Source organism: Copidosoma floridanum, unplaced genomic scaffold, assembly GCF_036245765.1.
Source record: "Copidosoma floridanum isolate Cflo_tuat_1 unplaced genomic scaffold, Cflo_Japanese_pri ptg000008l, whole genome shotgun sequence".
In the NCBI taxonomy this organism is placed as follows: Eukaryota; Metazoa; Arthropoda; class Insecta; order Hymenoptera; family Encyrtidae; genus Copidosoma; species Copidosoma floridanum.
Window position 1 is genome coordinate 9,470,348 of NW_028321885.1, and position 27,716 is coordinate 9,498,063.

A 27,716-nucleotide genomic window follows, 5' to 3' on the forward strand; every position below is an offset into this window, starting at 1 on the left:
ATATCGCTACAATTTGTAAAAAATGAGTTATTTATTATTTTAGAATCGTGATTTTTCGGAATTTTTATTTTTTACGCAAAAAATAATTCTTCGAAAATTATTGTTTCAAGCTCAAATTTTTCGTTTTTCTAAGCACTACAAGTGGGTATTTTTTTTAAATATAGTTTTTATTTAATTTCTTTTTTGGCCAGAAACTGCTTTTTTGGACTTCTCCGACTTTTTTAACAACGTTCTTACTAAATTTTTCATTCCAAAAGTTATACACTGCGTCCCTACTATTTTTCGTCTATTTACCGCGGTAAAAAACTCCACTGGAATAAGATTAAAGGAAAACCTTCTGTCCCTGCAGTAAGAGTCAGTAGGCCGTTTGCTGCTGCCTGTGTAGTTATTAAAAGATTATCAATTATAAGCAAATATTGTTTAATTATGTCTCTATTTGACAGGTATAACCTAACTCGAGGATCAAGTTTATTTCATCACTTGCTATTTAAGAGTACCATGATTTTATGTAACCTTTTGTATAAAGGTAAATTTTTCATTTTGGTGCAATTTTATATTGGATATGTGTGTGTGTGTGTGTGTAACATTTATTTACAATTTCAGATATCTTAATTTCGCTGGCAAAGAATGATGCAATGGCACAACGCAAAAATTCGAAAAACCTAATTTATTCAATATTGTTACATATAACCCAAAACGAAAAGAAATAAGCAACTTTAAAAAAATTTTCGTCAGGGTTCTACTTGCGATGACATACTGAATATAACTGTTATTTCATTCCATACAAAGCTGAAATCTATGTTTTTTTACGTTGCATCTTGACAATAAATCACTCATCACTACAGACATTTACAACTAAATAAATCAAACCAATAAATTTTATATTGAAAAAAAAGAATCATGCAGAGAATCGAAACTTACAGAAAAAAGCAGAATTCCCTCATCTGTACGATACATAGATGCTAGAACTTTTTTTTTTTTAAAGTTCTGATGCACATTTTTTTATTTGTCTTACAATATGAAGAATATATACCAATTACTTAAAATTCTCAATCAAAATTTCGAAAAATTGCATTTCGGCCAGATTTTTAGCAGGTGACCTACCTGTGTGCTACACCACTCTGTTTTCTAGCCCTCACATTTTCTACAAGTTAAAGTAAAAGATTAATTTATTTCTCTGTAAACTCAACCTAATAAGATTTTAAATAGCCCTCCTCACCCCTCCCTCACTTCCCTTCGGACCCCCTTAAATTGTGCGTGTCTCTCCTCACCCACTCCTCCAAGAATCAAGGTTCTTTAAGTTTGTTTTCCCCTTCTCACATTTTTACATTTTTTGTGCCGCCCCTCCCCCCAAAAAAATATTTTTCATTTTTCACTTTCATACTAAAAAAAAGACATTACAAAAACGCACATAAAAAGATTAAATAATGGGGAAAATGCTATTAATCGAGAAATGTTTTAGTAACATAGGGTTTGTACACAGAGTGAGCAGGGGGGGCGAATATATATTTAACAGGAGACTTATACCGACAGATGCTGACATTGCATTTCATTTTATTTTTACAAAGAGTTTTATTGGCATGTAAAGAACACTACCAGCAGTTCATTTCAAAGTTGCGAGTGCTGGTATCATCACCTATTAGTTGAGGCTTAGTGCCGCTAATGTCAATGAACTCTAGCCCTCTATTGATTATCATACAAATATTGCTGTTACTTTTGCCTGCTTATTTATATCAGGAAAACTCAGCTATAATTCGTGAGTGTCGTCACCAGCACTTTAAAAAAAGAAACTCTAAATTTGCTTATTTCAATAAAAATTTGATTCTAAAGCACAGAAAAAAAACCAACGAAACGGTTATTAAAAAGTTTCTTTTATAATTTTGCTTCGATTACTTCTTCCTCAAACGAGAAGTATGAAACAAAATCTCCCTCTTCAACTTTTAATTTTCTTCTCTAGAATATTTCTATATAAATAGATCACTTAAAGTTTTGTCTTTTATTTTCCAAGCTTTCGCGTGAAATCATACAAGCCTCAACCATTTTGTCAGATCAACTTCTTACTTTTTTTTTATTCTAATGGTTTGAAAACGGCTATACAATCTGTTTTATCTGAACCGAAACGAGAAATTGTGGTCACACTTCTCAAAAGTTCAAAGGATGCAATGCTGGTCCAAGCGTTGGATACATTTTTTTCCTTAGAAAAATGAAATAATAAATAGATTCTTATAAAAATGTTTTTGCATTATTATCCAGGACTGTCTGTAATACAAGTTTCGACACTCAGCTCACAAATAATTTGAAAAATAATTTTTGGTTTCTGTTTGATTAAATGGATGATTTATACAAAATTTATCCATCGGAAGTCTTTTCGTAGTGATTTAATGTTGCTATAAAGCTTGTATTTTTAGTATTCACACGTTTAATGGGTGACAAAGATCATTTTCTAACTCAAGAATTTTATTTATATAAAATAGCTTATGATCTTCGTTATTTAAATCGAACTTTTCTAGAAAACAGTTTTTATAATTTTATCATCTTAAAACGGGAAAAAAGTTATATTAACTGAAAAACAGCAGTATGGCTCTTGCCTCTTCAAAAATATCATCGAACAAGGAAATCATTTCTTTGAACCCCACAGTGATAGAACTTTTTTAAGGCCTCATGTGTTATACTGTTATACTTTCTCAAACTTTTAAATAATGTTGCTCCTTATATTTAATTTTGTATAAATTAAGAACAAACTGTTGTAATTACTTGAAAAGAAAAAATTTTTTTGTTCAAATATAAATAAAACATTTATAATTTGTTATTGAAAATTAAATTTCGTTATTATTTAAAATGATATACACTAAAAATATTGCTTTATTTGTGAATTTGGCACTTCAAAGTATATTTTGTTATTTTTTATGAAAATATAAAAATTCTATGAGTTAATCCAGATCCTGCAATTTAAATATAATATGTCCATGGATAACAAAGAGAGAGACTGCTTTTTACAAGCAGGGGACTTGTAGCACTGAAGCTTACTCAAAAACTAAGAGAAGTCAACGGCAAAAACCAGTAAGTCCTTTGCAGCCCAAAAAATAAAAAAAAATATCAGTTCTTACTTCCGCAGAAATTAAAATCATCATGGTTTGTGGAAATCCTAAGTAATTTTTTTATATTTTGTTTGCACTAAAAAATTTGTTGATTTATAAGAAACGCTACTAGCAGTAAGTTTCTTAGCTAAGGCCGCTACTATCATATTCTATTGATAGTCAACAATACGAATACTGTTTTACCTGTTCTCTCCAATTTACCCGCAAAATTTAATCCAATAACAATTGACTTTACAAACCTCTGCCCTTCCCCCAGCCCCAACATCTCCTGACTCTCCCCAAGTGTGGTAAAGTCTTATGATCCACCAATTACCCTTGAAAATTTTTAGGAGCCCCCCTCCCCCTATTGCACCTTCTCCGCTGCCCCTCCGCACCCTCTGTTATGACGAATAGGTCAACGACATTCATCTGCTGATAAGTTATATCAAAATAAAGAATGTTAAAAAGTGTCTGCTGAAGTATGTAACGAAAATAAAATGAAATTTGTGTTGCTAACTTTATAAGTTTTATAATAAATTATTGCTGATGTGTAGCACTACTTAATTTACGCAATAAGATTGTTAGCGCTAATATGAAGGATAATTTTTTGTTTTATATATCTTGCACTGAACCATAACTGTTTGATTTTTCTTTTTTATTATTTAAAATAATTAAAGAAAATGTTTTAGAAATCGACCAAATTTTATCTCTCATTTCCAAGAAAAAATTATTTTTAATTATAACTTAGGTATGTGTGAAAAATTTTTAAGTCAATCTTCCGGCATATAACAAAGTACTCAAAGTTTGTTCGTGAAGTCTGTATGAAAGTCTTTATAAATATTACTGGATTAAAGTTATTTTTTTATTATTTCTATTTAATTAATTTTATGGATGATTCTTTCTGCATCCTAAGTTGCCTGATAAAAACAATAACGAGAAAACCATTGTGATAACTGGAAATCAGACAAACTTTGGCTTTTCGTGAATTATTTCTTTTTTTTTCGTATTTAAATTTTTTTTGTAATTTCTGTAAACAATAACTCCAATCTAAGTGCTTTTTTTGTATAAAAATGTCTGCTCAACAATCAAAACTTGTTGCCTCAACAATTAATCCTCATATTATTCTTTTTTGTAGAACTACTTGCAGAGTGAGAATTGAAGTCTCTTTTATTGTTGCAGATGCTTCGTTTTTCAACTTTTAAGAAATGGGCTAGTGCCTAATGATGTATATCAACAATACGTCAACCCTCCATAACCTTAGAGGTTAACATTTCTAGTGCATTTTCTTTCTTCATTTTATTCATATCGTTCATATTTTTGCAAGATTCACGTTGCTTTTATCTTAAATAAAAAAATTTTGAGAGAAATATTTACTCTTGTATCGATAAATTATATATCTTTAAATAAATTTTTGTGCCAGTATTTTTCTTGAGTAAACACAAAATATTTACTAGTGCATACTACTACATAGAGATACACTAATACATATATCAATTAAAACTACTAACTTTGACTTGATTAAAAAAACAGTCAAGCGTCGCCAGACTTTCTAACATTTATAAAATTTCTGTAAACAAAAAGAAGTTGGTGAAATGTAAAATAAACGTCAATTAGAATAAGAGTGTAGTACTATAATAGCCTGCTTACTATTGCACATTGTCAATCTCTTACTCCTTATACGTAAGTGATCATAATTGTTTTATCGTACAGTTTGTACTAGCACACGATTAGCATATAACAGCTTTTCCCTTTTTCACCCTCTCCCCCGCAAATGTGCCCGAAATCTCTTAACTCACAGACAGATGGGAACCACGGTTGAAAGAAAATGAAGTGTGCCCACATAATAAACTTATTTTAGAAAAGTCTACAGCCTGCTCATTATGAGCAAAAGCCTTTAGTGCTACAGCTAAATTAAGGAAAAAAGTAATTTAAAAGCAAATAGCTAGTCGGTCCTCCTCTCTCGAACTTTTGTCTTGATAGGGGTATTACAGAGATCTGCATTGGTAGTATTTCGCTAATGCTGCCAGCAGTGGGTTTCTTAAAAAATAAAAAATACTAAAAACAAGAATAGGGTAACTGTGGGTATTACTGGCACTGCTTCAGTTACTGGCAGTCAATAGAAATAAATAGGTACAAAATTATTTTACAATGATGAATATGCAAAAAAAATTTTTGTCGTAAAGTAGATAACTGCACAAATATTATTCAATCGCGTACTGGTACGAAACATAAATTTGAAGTATTTTATCAATGATAACACAGACGGGTGTGTGATTCTCTCTCAAACAATAAAATTTTGCAGCAAAAAGCGACTTGCTTTCAATGGTATTTTTAATTCATAAATATGGCAAAATCACACAAGAAACAATTTATTGAATTTAAAAAAAACTTTATTTTTCGATAAATGCAATAAAAATTAATTTTGAACGTTTTTTCTTTTTTGAATTTTGATGCCAGTATTTGGTACAATATTTGTCGCTACTGTCGAATTACTGGCAGTGATTCGGTAATATAAGGTACATAAGGTAATAAGGTAATATAAGGTACAGCCATCTAACCTAATGTAGGTAGCAGAAGTAGGTACTTGTTTGTTTACGTGCAATTTTTTTCATTTCTTGCTACGCAGCAGTGTTTGCTTATATTTAAATAAGTAGGTATTTAACGAAACACGAAAATGGTGAAAGAAAAAAGAAAGGATCAGATAAAAAAAGTAAAAAACAAAAAAGTAACAAAAATGTTAGGTTAAAAAAAGCAAAATAGGAAAGACTCTTCTACACCAGGGAAAGTGTTCAACTTGCACTGCAAAATATTAAGAAGGGACATAAGATATCTGCTGTGGCAATAAAGTACAGAGTACCTAGGTCTACCTTACAAGCTAAAAAACAAGGGCTTTATGCAGATAAAAAGCCTAAGCCAGCTACAGTCTTGAATGTGGAAGATTTGAAAAATCAAATAAGCGAACTGCAAATAAAATTAAGACACATTCATAACTAAATCTTATAATTTTGTTTCAATTATCATAGATTTTATTGGATTAGGTAGATTTTATAGTTAATTTCACGTGATAAGAGTCAAAAAATTATATTTGCCAGTATTACACGGCCAGTAATTCAAATTTGGACAGTATTGGGGGGCCAGTACGTGCATGGTGTTTAGTAATAGAAGCATGTTCACTATTCGCAAAAATATTTATTATCAATAATATAATCTTATTCATGTCCATTAAAAGAATCAATTATTGTTTTTTATTAAATAAAGTTAATACTAAAAAAAATGTATTAGATTGACAGCTAAAAATAGTCAGTGGTGACAGCAACACCTTTAAAAGGAATACTCACTGCTGGTACTATTTTAAAATGTCATCACTAAATTGAAACTGTAAGTCAAGAAAATATTCAGTGCTGTATAGAAAAATCAAATAAAGTAGTTGAATACGATTTTTTAAGATGATGTATTTATTTTAGCATATAGTTTATTGAAAAACGAAAGTAAATAATCTGACATAATTGTTTTTAGATCTATTTACTTCGTAATGTTTACCTAATTTAAGATTTATGCAGATAAACATTTTAAAAAATTACAGAAAAATACAATGTCATATATATTTTAAATGCAATGAATGTCTAAAAATGATGAAAAATGAGCGAAAAAGACCAAAAAAGGTCCGTATCGAGGGATAAATTATTTGTCAATTATAATTAAATAGCAGAGCACATTTTATTCAACATCCTGTATCTCATAAGAATAATAGTAACTGTATTTGTAAATGCAAAAAATGATTTTAAAACGGATAATGTTAAAGGATAAAGTTGCTGCTAAGGACTTGTTATAAAACATTAGAATTGCCAATATTAACCAGATGATTTATCTTGAAATATTTCTCTTTGTGGCTAAACCAAGGCCTCTTTTGGTCTCTTTATATAGCAAGAGACAGGTGATCCATTTGATCTTTCAACGCTCTAAGTTATCTCGGAGTGTCAATATCGCCTCTGATAAAACCAGGGCACACTGCGAGCTTATCTTTTACAACTGGTGGATAGGGTGAAGAGGTATAATTTAACTAATCTAGTTATTAAAAAATAAATAAAATACTTGCAAAGCACTCCGACTATTACGGATGATCGACAGTCCTTTCATTCAGACACAAATCTTTAATGCCGGTAACAGTGACAATATATTTGTATACTATCCAAATGTGTCAGATCTCTATACAATAAACTCTTTACAATAGAATCAACTTGACCGACACTTACTGTAACTCCAGGCATAATAATCTTCACTGAAACTTGGCTGAAATCAGACACTTTTGACTCCGAGCTGCCTCTACCCAACTACAACATCTACAGACATAACAGGCATGCAGTTAAAGACATTTGTAGACGTGGTGACGGTGTCTTAGTGACAATAGACAAAAACATACCATCTTATCGACTTCTATATGAATTGATTGCAAGTAGATAAACTATAGCAGTTCTGCGCCACCTCCCGGCTGCCCTCTAGGATAGTACGATACTGCACCAGAAGGAATGGGGTACTATAAGACGAGCTATTAGATGGGGTCCGAGCGTTATATATATATATATCTTGCTTCCAGAGTGCTCTCTCTTTCTCCTTGTGCTATTGGACAAGGGTTCATGCGTTATCTCTCTCTTACTCCCAGCATGGTGGTGGCGAAGAGTAGTGGTGGGGATAGTGCGATAATGTACCAGGGGGAAGGAAGTACTATAAGACAAGCTGTTAAATGGGGTCCGAGCGTTATATATTGCTTCCAGAGTGCTCTCTCTTTCTACTTGTGCTATTAGACGAGGATCCAAGCGCTCTATGTATGTGTATGTATGTATGTATATATGTTCGATCTCATGCACACGCTCGCGTATACACCTGCACACTCATATGAAATAACTTGCATGCTTACACGTTACTCTTGTACATACACACGCGTACATGCGCAAGCGTTTTGATACACGAACGAACGTATGCATACGCGTGAGCGTATGCATGCTCACACGAGGTTAAATTAGTATACTCGTATATTCATAATCTTGAATTATTGTATAGACAACATAGCTTTTTATTAAAAAATGTGCATATGTACATGCCGTTGTTGTGGATTGTAGATCTCATTTGTGCCCTCTAATATGCAAGTCCTCAATAGCTTAGTTGGTTAACCATCTCGTTGGTATAAAGTTTAAATATGCGAAATCGTGTGCAGCTTGTGCACCTGGTAGTTGTATGCATACAAAAAACTTTTTGTGTTAGCAAGCGCGTTGCATGATCATGTAGGATGTAGAGTGGTAGGAAAATGATTGTTAAACATTTTTTTGTTTTATTTTTTTGAATCAGCTTATACTTTGAAAAATTTACACAGATTGTGGAATGATTTTGTTAAAAAATCTTATTTTTGAAATAAAATACAATAAAATGCATTCTCACAGCTCTATATTATTATCGCCATCATCATCAACATCAACCCATTTCGTATTAAAGTAAAATTTTTTCATTTGCTTCACATTATGAAGAGCACACATGGATTTGTAGTACCGTTGTGATGTGTGTAAGAAGTAACCAATCTTAGGAGTTTGAACGGTTCATAGTCTGTTAAATCAGTGACCTTAAAGCCAAATATTTTTAGCCAATTTTTTCAAATTTCTAATAACATGTATCTTTGTAGCATTTTCAAGATTCTTCCGAAAAATATTTCCTTCTCTGTGTACTCAATTTTTCCTGAGTCCCAGGTTAGTCCTTGATAGCAAATTTCAAGCTATAAATTTGCATTTTATACTTTTGTGGTAATTTTTGCCAGGCAAAGTGTGCTCTAAAAAAGGAATACTTGTGCTTCTGTATTGTTAAAATTAAGCGTAAGGATAGCCTATTCTGTGAGCACATAATCATTATCCGATTTCTTGAAACCTTGCATGTTCACAAAATACTCAGTCTTTTGCTGTTATAATATTTAATTTTATTGTTTTTTTTTTATTTTTCCATAACCTTTATTTTTAGGACAAGATCCTTTGTTAACATATTTATCGACGAAGCTTTTCTGCCCAGATTTCTTATTTATATTATTATAATCATCCTTAGTCGAGATTTTCTGATACTTAACATTAGTTGTAAAATTACGTGAGCACGGTTTATGTGACATATTTATTGAGGTAAAGCTTATTAAACACATTTCCAAACAAGTTTACAGTCTTTATCTTTCGATTTCCCCTCAGATTTTTTTTTCAACCTTTGTGTCTTTCCTCTTGTTTCTCTTCATAAATTTTTCCCACTCTTCTTGTCGTCGTTTATTTTCTGCTTCTTCTTTACTCGAGCTGCTGCTCTGACCTGTATCCATGGTGGTTGAAAATAAACTGATGCCAGCAAAGCTCTGAATCGACTTTAAATATTTTTCCACGAGTTTCTTGACATCCCCACTCATTGGACTATACTAAACGATACTGTCATGCAAAATGCAAAATTAAGCCATGAGTTCACGGATTAACAGGAAAACTTTTATGCGACTCAAATTCTAGCCTCACATCTACTGGAGCATTTTTCAATGACTCGTTTGTTTGGAGCAATCGAAGACGATTAAAGTTATTTGATTGAGTAAGTGATGTTTGCCTAGTGAAGGTGCACAATCTTTGCCATAGTATGAATTTTGAAAATAAGCATACATACACGCGTTATATCAAGATTTAGATCACTACAAGGATAAAATTGTGAATTTAAATGAAGTTTCGAAATTCCTTATGTTGCAGTGATCACACATACTAGCACTCACATCTCTCTGATTTTTTTAGTTAGATTGAAATGCTAAAATAACGTAACGTGGCTTTTCTAACTAATTAGATTCACGTGACTAGGAAGGCAGGTGATATAAGCCAATAACCCAATAATCCCAAGAATTTGGAAATAATAGCGCCAGGTTTTGCGCGTAATTTAAGTATAATTACTGACATAGCTTTGACGGTAACAATCATTTTTTTGTTTTTCATTATTATGAAAGTAACAAGAGCAGATGGTACGCTAGATTTTTTGAATAAAGACTATTAAAATTTTTTTTCAATACATATATCGTAGAAAAAACACACTCTAACTGCTTTCACATAAGAGCATATAAATTTAAAACATGACAAAAAAACGCCTAAGAATAGTTTTTGCATCTAAAAAATGAAAAAATTACACTGGCGCATATACATTTTAAAAATTTGCTATTTTATATCTACTTCTTAGCTTACTTATTTTATTCAAAACATACACATTTCTAACATATTTTTTGGAAACATAACAAGTTCACCATCCGCAGTGAAATACTCTGGAGGCTCGCGACACTTTTTTTCACACCCTTTTGTTTCACATTTCACTTCGAGTATATTTCCGCTATGGAGACAAAAGTGCTGGCTCCGAAACTTTAAAGTAGCCTCTTGAACTTTATGTTCATTATCGGTCGATAATCTGAACACACATGACAACTGTTACCGTAACAGTAGTTCAAAAAAGACCAGAATACCTTTATGTCTTGGCATAAAACCTTCTGTATTCTTAACAATATAACAAAGATGATACTCCACACAAATTTTTCCCTTCAATTGTCTATACTTAAGACACAGTTTGCAGAACGTAGCGAAATTGTTACACTGTTGGCCAGGATTCCACATTACGTTACAAAAATTGTAGAAAAATACTTTACTCAACTTAATTTTACTATTTATAAAATTATTACACTTCTTCTACCGAATCCTCTCTTCTGCAGGCATGCGTTTACGTAAAACAACATTCTTCAGGTCTTTGTGTATAGTATATTTGTCTAACTGACGATTACAAAATTTCATTATTCCGATTTAAAAACTTGTAAAGTATAAATGCATAGAATAACTAAATCGAAATACATTTTTCCTATAACTGAACACTGACAGAGGTTGAAATTAGACTGAATCCTAGTGTCGAGGAAGTAGTGTTAAAGAATTTAAAAATCACTTGAGCGATAAACTTTTTCAGGCACTGTAAAAATTATCTATGTCAGTCGTTATCTAAGTTATAGGGAAGACTAACGGGTGTATTCGCTATGCGCCTATGTCAGGTGGCGCTGTCAAGTGAGAGAAATTGTCCCTTGCTAAGATCGCCAGAATACATGTAGCCTCATAGAAAATTTTTTTTAGAAATTAAAAAAAAAGGTTATTAAGAGTGGATTATCCAAATAAATCAGTGATTTAAGTGTGTATTATGTAAATGTACAGTCATAAATTTTATTTGGTGTTGTCATGTGTACTACAAGATTGGAAAAAATAAAAACATGGATTGCGACTATGCTAACACAACATATATAAGTGTATACATATGCTTGCACTTGTGTGGAGCTTGAGAAACACAAATACTGCTTACATTTAGCTATTTTTCACAGTACAGTGTTCAATAAACGTAAATACTTATAACAGGTTGGGTTAACTTTTACACATTTATATTAAGTTTCCCTGGATTACTTGTGTCTTTTAAGCTTTACACAAGTGTAAGCATGCATATGCACTCAAATATGCTGTGTTAATACGGTCGCAATCCATGTTTTTATTTTTTCCAATCTTGTAGTACACATGACAATACCAAACAAGATTTATTACTGTACACTAACGTCATACACATTCAAATCACTGATTCATTTGGTCAATTCACTCTTAATAACCTTTTTTTTTTGATTTATTAAAAAATTTTCCTATAAGGCTCCATGCATTCTGGCGATCTTAGCGAGGGACAATTTCTCTCCCTCGATGGCGCCATCTGACATAAGTGGTGATACAGCGCATAGTGAACGCAAATGTGAAACCCTCGTGTTTGACAAACTTGTATAGCTGTTGCACTTCCCCCTCTCAAAATTTTAATATCTGGTGCAATCTCCCACTCAAATTTTTTGGCAATATGTGATTTATAAGGAGAGATGGTATGCTCTTTATTTTATCGTATAAAATGCTTTGAAAAACCCGTCAAACATGCTCAAGCCTGAAAGATATCTCTCGTTAAGTCACCCAAAAAATATCTGCGAATGGTTGTAGAGAAAAGTAAGCGACGACAGCGAAAGTGTGCAATATAAATAAAAGTAAGTAACCACAGCGAAAGTCAGCGAAAGTCCCTTAGGTGCAATATTTGACTGCCTTACTGTAACGGTAGAATTTTATCAGAATTTTCAGACTATGACTAGAGTGGACCTATCTGACTGAATATACCTATTACGTGAATCATACATTGGCCGAAAAGGGGAAGTATAGAAGTAGATAAGGGAAAGAAAAAAACGTAAAAGAAAATCAGTCCTTATCCGGCACTCTAAGCCGATTCATATTTTCTTGCTGATACGCTGAAATAACTTTACGTGTTACGTTTTGTTCGAAGTATTTTCCATTCTCAGTTTATTAGAAAGTTTCATACAGTATATTTTTTGCACCTTCTTAAACTTGTTTAAATTCTCTAACAGTGTGTTTCTACTGTTAAGTTGCATTAGTTTTTCTGGCTACACCGTTTTTTCTTGGTTTGTGTATTTTTGCGTTCAACTTTAATTTGATTGAATTTTGTAACAGTGTATTTCTACTATTGCGTTGCATTAGTTTTTTATTGCTACACCGTTTTTTAGTTTTCTACACGTAAGTATAGGAAGCAAAAAAGGAAGCATCCATGATTACTGCTTTGTTTGATGTCGTACGTTCTTGTGTGGGATACGTGACCATAGTGTCAGAAGATGTACGTAAAGTGTACTCTGAAAAGTGGTTTAAGGACATGCTATCTGAAAACTGTCTTAACAAATTAATAGGAGTATTATAGAAGCTCTTTATTATTTACCTAGCGTGGGTGCACGCGGTCACGTTGTACCCTCCATATCTAAATTGAAGTCCTCCAAGCAGTGGTAGTGTCTACCGTCTAACGCTAGGAACAACAGAATGTTAAAGGAAATGTACAAGGCGTGTATATTTACACGCTGCCATTAACAATTAGATAACAGTAGACGATTAACACGTATTTACATAATAGCGCCCCCCCCCTTTGGCTTTGCTCGAGACTCACTAAATGAAACCCCGCACCGTAAAATTTTACATATATTCCTAAAATTTTTCAGAAAAAAAATTTTCTTATTAAAAACATATTTGTTCGGAATCCACACAGTTTATTTCGTTGAACAGAAAGATTCAAGAAGTGAAAAAAAAAATAATTATGCTGGAAAGTACCGTGCGTTCCTTATGCCATGAAATAATCGTTAACCCTAACAGACCGTGGATTTGCAGTTTCTCTCGTGTAATCTACAAAAAGGACTACTTTTTAAAGCGGTAAGAACTTAGAACTCACAAAAAATATATAATTAAAAAAATGTTTCTCTTGGTTCACAGCTTTATTACCAGAGCAATAAAGTCCTGGAGCTTAACCTCTACATTTTTTACCGCCGCAAAAATACAAATACATATACTACCTATTTCAAAATCTGGAATATTTAAGCAATTAATGTAAGGGTTATAATAAAAAGTTGATTTCTTGCTTAATAAATTTTTTACTTGTCTCTTGTGACTTTTGGCATGGTTCAGACTTTTGTGAGCCCTAATAGCTATTTTTTTGTCAACTTTGTTAAAATCTAACATATTTGTTAGCGAAGTAGTTTGACGTCTGATTGCCCTGAAAAGGACCGGTTATCTTCTGTAGTCAACTCTTCCTCAACTAAAGTTTTTAGCAAACGTGACTGCCTCTATACTTCAGCGTCATCTTCTCTGGCCTGTTATTGTAGCACCAGACTGATCGACAGAAAAACTATAATGTCTGAAGCGTTGTAGAGCTGTTTTCTAACGTGTCTTAGGATTACGCCGAATACATTGGTGTCTAAGGCACCTTCTTTTTTGCAAACTCAGTTGTTTTGTTGATCTATGGTGGGGAGATTGGTTCATGATGCTTGCCCGTTGGAGACTGTCCAGTTTGCTAAAGTTTATTTTTCCTTCATAGCTGTCGAGTTTGCCCAGCGCAGACTTCAAAGAGGATCGGTGATTCTTGGTTAAACGCTTAGAGCCGAGAAAGTAATATAGGGTCATCAATCGCCGAGGTTCTGATCCTTGGGACGAACAACTGAACTCGTGACATCTGCCAGTCAATGATTGACTTGGTTTAATAGTGGCCAGCTTGAAATAGTTCTTTAGTCGACATATCGTCGCAGGAAATAATAGTAAAAATATATTTGTTGGCAAGGTAGTTTAACCTTAGGTGGTCCTTAAAAAAACCAATGAGATTGATATGGTTAAGTAGGAAACGTAAATACCTGTAACGGCCCTGAAAACTTCCAGTTGTTCCTTATTATTTTCGATGATGGAGAGCTGGCTATGGGTAGCTTTACTCTTACCCTCGGAGTCTCTGTATACGAAAACCCTGCTGGGAAGTACGCCGCTACCAAAGAATATCTCGTCTTTGGATTGTTCCCCGAATAATCATCTGCTCGTCGTTAGTCAGGAAAGTAGGCCTGAAGAATATATTCTCTGTGAGTATGCCGTTGGGATGACTCCTGGAAAGAAGGCTGTTGTGGCTACCCGAACTCCTCAGGGTTGTTTTTCCTGGCTCGATGTTGTAGCAAAATCTGCTCTGGTAGCCCCAGGACAGATTGGAAGAATGTTTAGTAATGCTTGAACAGATTGTGCTATACCAATACACGTCTTCTGGTGTTTTGCGGAAGACGTTAGCATTTAGAACGCCTTTTTATTGGTAGCAGTCGTCAATCTTGGTGGTTTGGAAGAAGTTTGACTTTAGTCGCTTTTCCATTAGAGAACAGTGCTGTCGGTAGCTGGGATACGGTAGCTGATGACCGACTGTGGTATTCGGTACTTTGCTCAGGAATTATTTATTGCTATTGTTGATAATTTTTTTTTTTTAAACTTTACTAAAACCATCTAGGAAGTGTCAAGAATCAGTATGCAAAATTTCAGCAACATCGGTTGATTAGTTTTCACGGTTAGCGATTGCAATGGTATTGGTGAACTTGCCTTATATATTAGTAACACTCTTATTAATATGTATTCACATACACAAGTAAATACATATGAGTCTTATATAGTCATCACTAATGATCATTTTAAAGCTAAATAAAGCAAAGGTGAATTATTAAAGCTTATTATGTCATTTAATAAAATAACATTCTTTTAGTTTATTAATTCCTAGTGCTTCTAGCGCGTCTTATTTTATATCTCTGCTACATATTTGTAAAGCATTAAAATTGTCATTATAAACATAATTATATTAAAAAATATAATTGGTATTATTAGAAGTATTTGATTTATTTCTAAAGACATATTTATGTTCTATCCGTCTGATCTTAAAAGGTTTACCTCTCTACCCTTCATATTTTTTATCATAGGAACCAAAACTACGTTTATAGACAACTGACTTGTCTTTTTTTTGCCTTATCCTTATTATTCTTAATGTTCGTTGGTTAATTCTTATTAATTTATAAAATTGAATAAAATTATTTTTCTTAAACTGGTGTATAATCATTTCTGATAATTTTCTAATGTAAGTGATAACATGATATACTTCATTTTCTTTCGCGGACTGGGGGGAAACATTTTTCATAGCTATTTAATTCTTTACATTTAAAAATTAATTACAAAAAATTATCATAAGGAACAAAAATGATTCATGTAACTAAATAAAAGATTTATTTTCTACTTTAAAGTAATTTAAAAAAAAAGATAACATTTATTAATGGCAATTAATTGCAGCACAATTATAGTATCGAAATCAGAAACATTTAAACATTTTGAAATTTGTTATTTATCGAAATATAAATTAAATAATATTCTTAATTCCGTATACTGGAACAAATGATCGTAATTTGTAGACCCAATGGTGTTCTTTTATTGTTTACGTTGGCATGTCTGGCTCGGACCATAGAGAGTTGAAAATCATAAGTGCGACGAATATATTTTAAATTATACTCGTTGTACTTATTTTGTTCACTACTTAAAACCAAACAAAATTCATACTATAATTATACATTCAAATCAATTCATAAAGCATTTAAGAATACAAAAATTTATATATTATGTACATTACAATATCATGTATTAAATCGAAAGATCCATAAGTAAGAGTAGTAGTATTGGCACGCAAATCGTGTAAGAGAGCCGAGACCTACTGGTATGTATATATATACATATAAATATAGAATTATGTCGTTTGTTGAACATGTCGTTTTGCTCTCAGTTGTTTCCATGATAACTTGAGGGTCAGTGCATAAGCACACGATCAGTAAGAGCTAATTTAGGAGTATGAATGAAAACCTCCAAAAAGTCAGGTGTTGGTTTGAGCAACGTTCCGTTGGTCATAACGCTAACCTCATCAGGCTCACTTTCTTAACAAAAATAAAAACGAAAAATACAACAATTTACGTAAATTACATTGTAGAGCCACTATTTAGAAATATTAAGATTGATTCAATAAGTGATTATATGTTAATAGTCTAATACAAATTGTAATAAAAACGCCTTTTCAAAATTAAATAATTACTCACGTCTATATCGTTATGACGATCGTTACAGACTGTTGATCGCCTTAAATAAATAACGTAAATGTCGATCTTGTATATATTTCCATATATAAATATAAACAATAAATGTACGCTTCTTGCGAATGTAGATAACGTGTGTACATACGCGAACCAAATAGACAGAAAAGAATAATATCAGAAATGTTACTCATACACTCTACAAAACACACAATAAATAAAAAAAGAGGACACCTTAGTTCTCAACAACACATGTAAAGATTTTATAAGTAATCTCTTTTAACTCTTCATTGTAGATATGTCAATGCGAGATGCGTAAGAAGCATATATTTATTGTTTATATTTATGTATAGACGTGAGTAATCATTTAATTTTCAAAAGTCGTTTTCATTACAATTTATGTTAGACTAATAACATACAATCATTTATTAAATTAATCTTCATATTTGTAAACAGTAGCTCTACAATGTTATTTACGTAAATTGTTGTGTTTTTTGTTTTTATTTTTGTTAATATAGTGAGCCTGATAAGGTTAGCGTTATGACCAACGGAACGTTGCTCAAACCAACACCTGACTTTTTGGAGTTTTTCATTCATGCTCCTAAATAAGTTCTTACTGATCGTGTGCTTATGCACTGACCCTCAAGTTATCATGGAAACAACTGAGAGCAGAACGACATGTTCAACAGACGACATAATGAAGTCCGTCCCCAGATCAGAAAGTGGTCAACTCCAGTAAGAATTTTTCTTACAAAGGGAACACCTTCATGGATTGTGCTATCTTTAAAACTTGAGACCTTGCAGAAACTACACAGCAACTTGACTCATTGTAAGGACGAATAGACTTTTCTAAGAAAGTGTAGGACACAAAATTATTTGCCTAAATACATTGAACATCTAAAAAGGTATCTTAATAACTTTGTCTTTTCCAACGAGTCGTCCAACAATTAAAAAAAAATCTAATACACTCTTTTACCTACAGTTTACTCAATATTGAAATTTATGGCTGTTATGCACATATGTCTATTCTTAAAAGAATTATTCACACCATTAGACAGAAAATAAATGATTTATATCCTAATAATTTATCAGTTAAAAGCTTTCTAAGCAGTATATGTTTTAACAATAAAAAAAAAAAAACATAAACTAAATCGTACTTACAATAAAATAATTTTATCTATACAAACATCATGTAACCAAAACCTCCACAATAATAACAAAATTGAAAATGTTCCGAAATCTGACAGATCTTTACATACCGGAAAATGTTCAAAATTGCGTAGCTTTACGCTCAAAATTTGCGTTACGAACAGAATTTTCACCAAATAGTGAAATTTCTCAAACAATTAAGAATGTCGAGTATAGTTTGCAAAAAATTAGCGACTTTAATAGTGAAATAAAAAGCAAGATAAAAAGAAAAATCACGCAAGCTATGAAAATGTGTAATAATAGAAAATTAAAACTGGGTAACATTGAATGATCAAATATTTCCAATTTAAAATGTACAAGAGCTTTCCGTAGAGAGAACAAAGATATTATATTAACCCGTTCAGATAAAGGAAATGTAACGGTTTGCCTTGACAAAAACTTATATGTACAGAACATGGAGGCGATGTTAAACGATGAAACTACGTACATAATGGTAAATAAGAATTCATCAAATACTTTACAATCAGAAGTTCACAAAATTTCAACGAAACTGAATAACGGCGAATTTTCAAAATATAAATATCATAAAAATCAATTAACGTAAACTAATACAAATTTATCTAAATGTTATGTGTTGCCAAAAATACATAAACCTTCTCTTTCATTTAAACCTATTATTTCATCGATTCATTCTCCCACATACACACTCTTACTTCTAATTAAAAACTTCTAAGTTTTGTTACTTGCCTTCTATAACAAGAATTTGAGTTATGTGCAAGAAAGTATAATTTTTTTTATTAAAAATGAAATCTTCTGTAAAATGGATTTCATATTTATTCCAAATATTTTCACCAAACATAATATTTTAATATAAAAACCATACTAAAAACTGTCTCACTCGATAAGGCAACATGATGGTAGTAGCTTTTTTGAATATATAATCAATTTAAGTGTCATATTCCATCAATTCTATTACTACAACAGTGTGTTCAAATGTTTTTTGAATGATTTCATTATATGTTCTTAATATTCTAATGTTGTTCCGTCTTTTACTTTATTTAATATTAATTTCAAACAGGAATATTCATTATCTTCCGTAGAAACAATATGTCATCTTCCAGTAGCAGTGTTTAATCAAATTAATTAATTTTACGTGATTTTCAAAATAAATCAGTCTTTTTGGGGGTTAATGCGCAGAGCGTGTAGTGGGCGAAGCCCACTAGTGTACATATATATCCCTATTTTCACATCCTTATTTATTACTATTAATCGGGACTCATACTAAAAAATGTAAGTTTCAATTTTATAAATCTCGACAATATTGGAATTATGCTGACAATCAGCATAATTTTTCCATATTTTTAGTATATGTCTTCGGCAGCACGTAATGTTTGTATAAGTCCTATTCTATAAAAATATATATGTTTATGCAAAGGTAACTTATGATAAGAATTATATGTATGGGGGGAGGTTATTATGAGGAGAAGAAAGGAGTTATGTGGACTTGAAACAACTTTCCCCTGCTTCATTTCAGGTACATATTATGACTGTTTTTTTTTTTTTTCTTTAATTTTTAAAAAGGTTTTTTTGTGGGTTTTTGGATATCCTACTAACTAATACCATCCAATACTCCCAACATTTTAGTTTAAGTCAAATGTAATCGATTATTTTTTTTGAAATCGATAAATAACGTCAACCTTTAAAAAAATAATATTTTTAATAATAACTTTCAGTTTTCGGAAGAAAAAAATGTAAAATTAAATCCAACAATATATTGACAGATTACATAACGTAAATATTTTAGGATTTATTTTACACTTTACCAGTATTGCTTCTGTAAAATATGGCAAGTTGTGTAACTTCTAGAAATTTGGTAGACTTAAACTACATAGAAATCAAATTTCTATTATTTGAAACCAAGAAAAAAATTAATAAATATCGACTTATTTATTTAAGATAAAGCTTTTCAATTATCAAAAGAGTTTTACTAAAAGTTGGCAGAGCTGAAAAAAAAGAAATTGATGTAGTACTGAAACATATTTTAGTAATAAAATTACAGTATTCTGAAAGGCTTGCTATTTTATTAACTTTACTTGAAAATAGAAATAATAGCAATACTGATTCAAAGTTTCATTGTATCAGAATTTTTGTGTTATGGTATACGATAAGGAATCAATAAGTTTTTGGAGTGTTATGTAGAAGATAAAATATTAACAGGATAAAAATTAGCAGTTAAGTTGACATTTTAAGAATAACATACTTAACCACTTTCATTTTATGTAGAAAACTACCCTATTAGATATAACGTGTGCTGTGAGAACAGGAAAGTCTCAAAGTTTCTATAATGCGTTACTATTCTTGAAAAGCCTTAGTTTTCTCACCGTCATCGAGATAGAGAATAATTCAGATATAAAAAATATTATTTAAAATAAAATTTTTAATTTAGATGTGTAATTTTTGAATAGTAAGCAATTATTTAATAACTAAACTGCCCAGAAATATGGTTCGAGTGTATATAACATGGTGTATTCTTATGTTGTAGGTTTTAAATTTTGTAAGAAAACTAAAATTGTATGAATGAACTTATTAATAATTTTTTTTGTTAAATAAAAATAATAGATGAAGTTGATGTTAAATTAATGATTGCAAAGATTTTTCTGACAAATGTGTGTTTAAAAATAATCACTTAAAACGCAATACTAAATAAAAATAAATTTGGATGACTGAGCAGGACTATTTATTATTACAAAAAATTACAACCGTCCAATATTTTGGCCTTTTAGTAATGCTATCATCAAAGACCTCTTTCTATCCAAACAAAATTGAATATAGAAATACTTGAAAAAATATACAATATAAAAATGTTTTTCTTGGTAGCCTACTTACAAAAAATAGATTGAGTGGTCGAATAATAACATGGCACCAACAACCTCCGTGGCCTAACAATATATTTACAATATTAATGTCATATTAAAAATCGTCTGTTTGACGTACAAAATGAAAATATGTCTTAAATAAAACTCAGTTAAAAAATATAAAAAAAAGTTTTTTGTAATAAAAAAAAGTCCTGCTCAACCAACCAAATTTGTTTTCATCCAGTAATGAATTTTGGACGATCAAGCAAGTTTAGGATGATTAAAGGCGCTGTTTATAGTTTATATAATGTTATGCCAAAAGTTTTATCTTTATTATTTAACCTTGCAGTACTTCAAAACAATTATTTTGAACCCTTAATTTCACTAGTATTACTTGTTTTATGATTGATGCAATATTTGTAGATAACTTGATAGTTGTCTAACCATTTTTCACCCCTTTATAATCTTATTTTGATCGTTACATTTCCAGCCAATTATATTAGTTCTTCTTTCCTTTTTTTATCATTCGCTTTTAAATTCAATAACAGTTTTTTAAATATAAAGCCTTTTAGTTTTATCCTTTTTTTTTGTTGTGCTTTTACCCATATATTTGTTTATGTTTGCCGTTACGTATTTTTTAGGACTAATCTTATCCAAAAAATAATTTTGTTTGCTTTATAGTTTCTTTTTTTTTACATAATTCATACGTGCTGTATTTTACAATTATATTACTATATTGTTTAGAATAACTAGATGTACTTCTTCTCTCAACACTATCTTGCAGATAATATTTTGGTTCGCTAGTCATTTCGTTATTAATGAAGTTCTTTAAAAAATTATTTTTTATTGTCTTAACACCATGCTATGGGGATTTTAGATTGAAAGCTTTTAATGGTTAATGGATACAGTTTGAGCTTTAACTACTCGGTCTATATTATGCACTTGTGCTCTGGGGTTTCTATTTTTTGCCACTTCTGTCCGTCCATCTCACCTATTTTATCTATATTTCTGCTTTAACGAATTCTACCTTTTATTCTTCTCTTCTACATTTATTTCTAATGTTAACTTTGTAAAACCCTTACTGTTTTGCATGGAGCTTATACTAATCATGATTTTATGGTCTTCAATGAAAAAAAAACCAAATCAGAAGTGCCATAAATGTGCCTGAAATAATGAAATCAATCAGCACATGGTCATAAATTCTTACACCACCTTAACTACGTCTTATTTCTCGTTGTAGTTTTAATTTTTTTTCGTTCGTTTTATTAGAATAATCAAATACAATACATTTTTTTTTAACTGAAAAAAATTGTAAATTGAATGTTTCACAATACTAAGTGGCTTACTAGTTTGAAAAATTTTTTTTGTGTAAGACAGGTGTATTATTTATTGTAAAATTCTAATCAACTGTAATCTTTATCGAAAACATTTAGAAAATCTTATATTTAACTAAATTTAACATTTTTAGTGCCTTTAAAGATACAAGATTTAATCCGATCACAAAAGATGAACTTCCTCGATTACACGTGAGTGTTTCAATTTTGCAACACTTTGAAGATGGCTCTGATTATCTTGATTGGACTATTGGTGTTCATGGAATTAGAATTGAATTCCATAACGAGAAGGGTAATAAAAAAACCGCAACTTACTTGCCCAGCGTTGCTGCAGAACAAGGTAAAGCCGATTATTTTATTAATGCATTTATGCTTGATAATTTTCTTTAAACTTAATGAATATGACTTATAGTTCAGTTAAAGTAAGATTTTTATCTTGCATTATTACTTACAGTGTTTAAAAAATAGCTTAATGATCTTCATGTACACTCGAATGTCATAATTCGTTGTATATTGGTTCTTTCTAATGCAACAACTATATCTCGTGAAAACTACATAAAAAAATCCAGCAAAATCATTTCCATTAACAGAACTTGATGGTTTCACAACGTCAGGCTTTGAATGAGATTGACCAAAAAAAAAATTATGCAATCAAATGCAATAAGTATCAGAATTATTTTTAGCTTAAAATCAATGTCTAATACATAAGTACTCCCTTTACATTCCAACTCTTAACGTAAATAACTCAAAACTTAGCTACATGAAATAAACTGAACTTTACAAAAAAATGTATCTAGGAAAAGTGCTACCTATTTGATCATATTTTAGTTAACAACAGTCTTGTACACACAGAAAATGTGAATCCAAGTAGTTTTTATAAGCTTGAGTCTTTTTGTTTATTGTACATGGTGTTTGTCGCCTGTATATTATGTATATGTACTTCTATAAAAGTGTATGAAAAAAAAGATAACATTTTTGTTCAAATGGAAAAGGTAATATTTCAGATATAATAGTATTGTCAGTACTGTTATAATTTTTTGACAGTAATTATTCAATAACCATCCACTAAATATGGGTTTAAATAATCCGTATGAATAGACTTTTTATTATTTGATAAGAATACATGACACAAAGTATTACTATATTGAAAGACACAATGTTATCAAAAATATTTATTACAAAAATAATATTGAGTATAATGTTCTGTTAAATTGAAATACTATTTTAAATGAATCGTTAAACTGTTACTAATTACATGTACTAATCTCATAAAATTTAATTTTGAAATGATTACTAAATATGAGTTGAAAAGTTATCTGTTTCTATGATTGTCATATTATCTTGACTTATGAAATATATTTCTAGCTTATTTACAATACAGAAAAAATATTCGAATATGTATTTTATCACACGTACAAAGGGATTTGCAAAGTTAAATCTCTATTATAATGAATGTATATTTACATTTCATGTACAAGCCTCTACATAAATTAAATATAAAGAATTTATTTTAACCTACATCAGTTCAGATGAAGATCAACTTATGAGTCCTGCAGCTCACAACAAGCGATAACAAATCATTTGTCATGCCGTCTGAATTGGCAAACAGAATTATACAAATTGAAAAGCAAGTTGATAATATAATTTACGTTTCAATCGAGGCTACCAAGACAGAGAGATGTAAAAACAGAAAGTGGCTAAATAGCTCAATACTCGCGAGAAATTCGTCAAAATAAAATGCAATACAAGTGTGTCTTACCGAAAGCGCAGGTAATAAGGTACAGTTTCACTATACTTTTACGCAGCACTATTCTGCTCATTGCCAATATGAGGCCAGAAGGTATGTGACTCGTGGGACTTAAAAAATTAAGTCGTGGAGGTCTAACAGCTCTTGCACGTCAAAGAAATCTTGCGAGAACCTCCACCGCCAGAGTATTTTGCACTGCCAGATCTGACTTGTCTGAACACAGTTACAACGACAAAGAAGCCCATGTTAACCCCAAATCGGTGCCGTATATGCAAAAGAAAAGGCTGATAGCTGAGCTTGCTTTAGAAATAGCTCATCGAACGAAAAGCCAGTAGACGCACTAATAAGAAAAAATCGAAGCAGAAAAAAGCTAAAGACAGGTGTAGGTTCCAGAGAGAAACTAGAAAGAGAAAGGCCAGTGTCCGTTTACGCTCACGCTTCGGGGATACACGTTTCGAGCCTTTGTAGACAGTGGTGCGAAGCAAACAATGATAGGAAAGATAGGCTTGCAGTTAGCCAATGCATGCGGCTGGATCCTAAAATCCATTTATGGACAGGAAGCCGATCTTGCAGGCATCAGTGAAGCCCGATATGCAGGTTAGGTAGTCCTCCTGATAGAGTTTGTAGAACAAACAAGGAATATTGAAGTCGCGATCTTGTCCGATATGAAGGACAATTGCTACTTAAGTATTTACTTCATAAGAACTTTTTGGGTAGTCTTCGATGCATATGCAGGTAAATCTCTGCAAAGTGGAGAAAAGTTTGACCTTATCCACGCTATTATAAAGTGTTGGAAAAATTGCAAATGAAATAGTTGGGTACGAAATGGTAGATCCTTCAGGCAGTAGCTAGTCAGTTCATGTCGTGATGATAAAAAAATCAAACAGCAAATATCGCTTCTTACTGTGCCAGAAAAGGGTCTTTTTCATTTTTGCCAAGTGCCCTACGGCCTGAGCTCAGCCCTGGCTACGTTCCAGTGATTGATAAACAAAGCAGTTGGTTCTGAACTCAACCCGTTTGCCTACATTTATTTTGACGACATCATTTTTATCACTTTCAAGGAGCACTTAAAGTGGCTCAAACACGTACTTACTAAGATAAAAGCTGTCTGACTTACAATCAATAAAAAAAAAAAGTTCTGTCGCGAGAAAGACTCAAGCCATAGAGGCCACCTCAGCTAAAGATAGCACGTCGGCCACGTGATTGCCAAGATTGACACGATCCTCATCTTATCAGTGTATCTTGCAGAAAATATCCAGCTGAGACTTCGAGCTGCCCTTCACACCTATTCTTCACAGAAAAAGGTCTGTGCCTGCTCTAAATCGTCTGCAAGGGCACGTGCCATGAGCACACGATCGTTACCTTGCTTACGCCAACCTACTTAATGAGGTAATTTTGCGTGAGCCTTTCCCTGTATGATATCCTTTTAGCTACCCTTTATTTATGTTCTTTACATAGAGATAGTGTTAATAGTGACTTACATGAAGAAGCTATTAGCCGATCACCGGCCTTATCCTAACGCCTCCACGATCTCGTGTATAAACACCGACGCGCGAGTATTCTGAGTTAACCCAGAGCTGAGCTGGCTACTCAGTGAGAAGACCCGGAAAGCACAGTCCTGGTCATAGTATTTTTAGCACTAAATAGTGGCCGTCAGGGCCATAAGTGAGTGTTGATATCTTATCATAATATATTAAGTTTCAAATCATTGCATGCAATCGTATGACATTATGTGATCGCACATAATTACTGAAATTCAAATGGAAAAAAGTATTAGAAACTGCGATAGTCATCGTCAGTTGCCCTTAGAAACCATTAATAAATGAAGCACTTGCATCCCCAAAATCTAGGGAAAAAATAACAATTATTAACAGACGTAGTAATCTCTTAACTTGTTTAGTTAACTTTTTCTTCTTAATATTTAAGTGTTATTGTGTGTCACTACCTGAATTGCATACACTGTCTTTCTTACTAAGGGTGAAAAGTGCTCTTTTTCCCTGATAAGCATAATTTGTACCCGGTCAATCATTTCGCTTTCTAAGCCAGAAAAGTCATTTGAACCCAAAAAATCGAAAAAATTTCTTTCTTTCCTTAGGTGCAAGGTGATTCCAAGGGTAAAAAGTAGCAGCTAAAATTGTACTCTGAGTAAAAAAAAAAGTACTTTTCGTCGAATAACCACCATTGCCATCGGGGCTCTAGTATGTGGCTCGAAAGATTAGAATCAGAGAGATCGTAAGGTAGCTTCTGTTATATTATGCTTATAAGCCGAACTACAACCTTTTTTTTTAAATATTTTTGACTCTATTTAATTTCTATGTTAAATAATTTGCAAAAAGTTTATTTTTTAAAACCAATGTTAGTGTCTTAATTACCACTTATTAGAGCTTGATTTTCTATTTTTGAATGAATTACATATAAACTATACACCATAATAAATAATAAAACTTATTTCATCGGTTAAAACTACTATTGTTTATAACAAGTGCCGCCATCTATACATATGCGCCTCTTGATACAATGATTAAGATGTATCAACATTCGCTTGTATACCTATTGCTCGTATTAAACTTCTTATTGTATATGTTAATTAAGGCAATCGAGGGGTTCAGAGACACAAAAAAAGATTCTGTACGATTTATTAGACGAATTGTTCAGTCTTAATGCTAATAATATAGGTCTTAACCTGACCTTATTTTTTTTTTTAAATTAAATAATCACTGCATAATTTTACGTTATGAAATATGAGATTGATTATTTGCTGTTAAACAGGTCAATTACAATTTTATTTTGCAATCCCCACGATATAACCACTTTGGTTATTATTATTCGTTATAATTTTGTTATCAATTGTGATATTATCGTCAATGAATTTCAACGTTGCATTCAAAAAATCATTTAATAATTTTTTTTATTGGTACTACATGAAGCAAGTATACAAAAAAAAGAAGTATATCAAAATTAATCATAAAAGTAAGTGTACTTCTTTATTACCATGATGATTTGTAAAAGTTCACCGCTATTTTGCTGACACTTTAACCACTTTAATAAAAATTGCTTTTAACATAAGTTTGAAAAAAATGTTGGTTAAAGTAAAGTGATGTAGGGATTTTCGTTGAAGGATCTTGGGTAAGCATATTCAAATATATAAACTGTTGTAGTGTGTATGTATTATTTTATTTTTGCTACGATTTGTCCGAGTTTCTCGGACCTCATCAGGCAACTAAAAATTAACACATATGCACATATAACATCATAAAACAAAAAAAAAGGGGGTTTTACAGAGAACGGACGCACAACTTAAAATTACCTGATGGAGATTAAACTTAAAACATTAAACAGTAGCCGAATTTAACTCGTGTGAAACAGACGGCAGTCAGCACCCTACTGATCTAGTATACGCACTATGTAGAATGAACGAACGCAAAAATAATACGAATACGAAGCAATAAGGAAGAGAGAGTTATGTGTACAATACATTATTGAGAAGACGTTGTGAATATTTGTATACCGAATATATATATATATATGATGAAAAGGTCTCATCATCACTTTAAGTGCTATCGCATGAGCAAGGTGCGTCCAGGCCGACATCTCGTTAAGTAGAGAGGAAGCGCACTGCGTCTCTTCGTCGCGATACCGCGGGCGCCGAGCCGCTGAGGTGCAAAGGGGAGAGACATTACGGTAGCTAAGACAATAATAAAAAATAAACTTCGAACTACGCTCCAAACTAATGTCCAGTATACTGTCTCCTGATCCCAGTGCCGAGGGCAGCCCTTCTAGCGTCAAAATACAAAAACAGACCATTTTTAACAAAACATACTTCCCACCTTACTAAATCCTAGTCAGCGACTATTAAAAATATCTTGAAGCAAAAATTGTATTTGAATATTAAAAAAAAAAATACAAAATAGAGTTCCCTCGCTAATTGCAAATACTTGTCGATTTGTCAAATAAATCGTAATAATGATTAATTTAGTTTTAGTCAGTGCCCTCCGATTGAAGGTCATCGGTGATTCGTTGGCAGGGAGATACACAAAATAAATCAATACATACAAGGTG

The 27,716-nt window shown here is 31.8% G+C and overlaps 1 protein-coding gene across 1 annotated transcript in view; it reads left to right on the forward strand.

Annotated features, from left to right (window-relative positions):
• The window catches only part of LOC106647629 (uncharacterized protein CG5902), a 278,297-nt gene that overhangs the window by 109,738 nt on the left and 140,843 nt on the right, over positions 1-27,716 (forward strand). Inside the window, exon 3 of the mRNA XM_014364130.2 lies at positions 22,045-22,250. Coding sequence (XP_014219616.2) covers positions 22,045-22,250 — 206 coding nt within the window. The remainder of the gene's footprint in view (positions 1-22,044; positions 22,251-27,716) is intronic.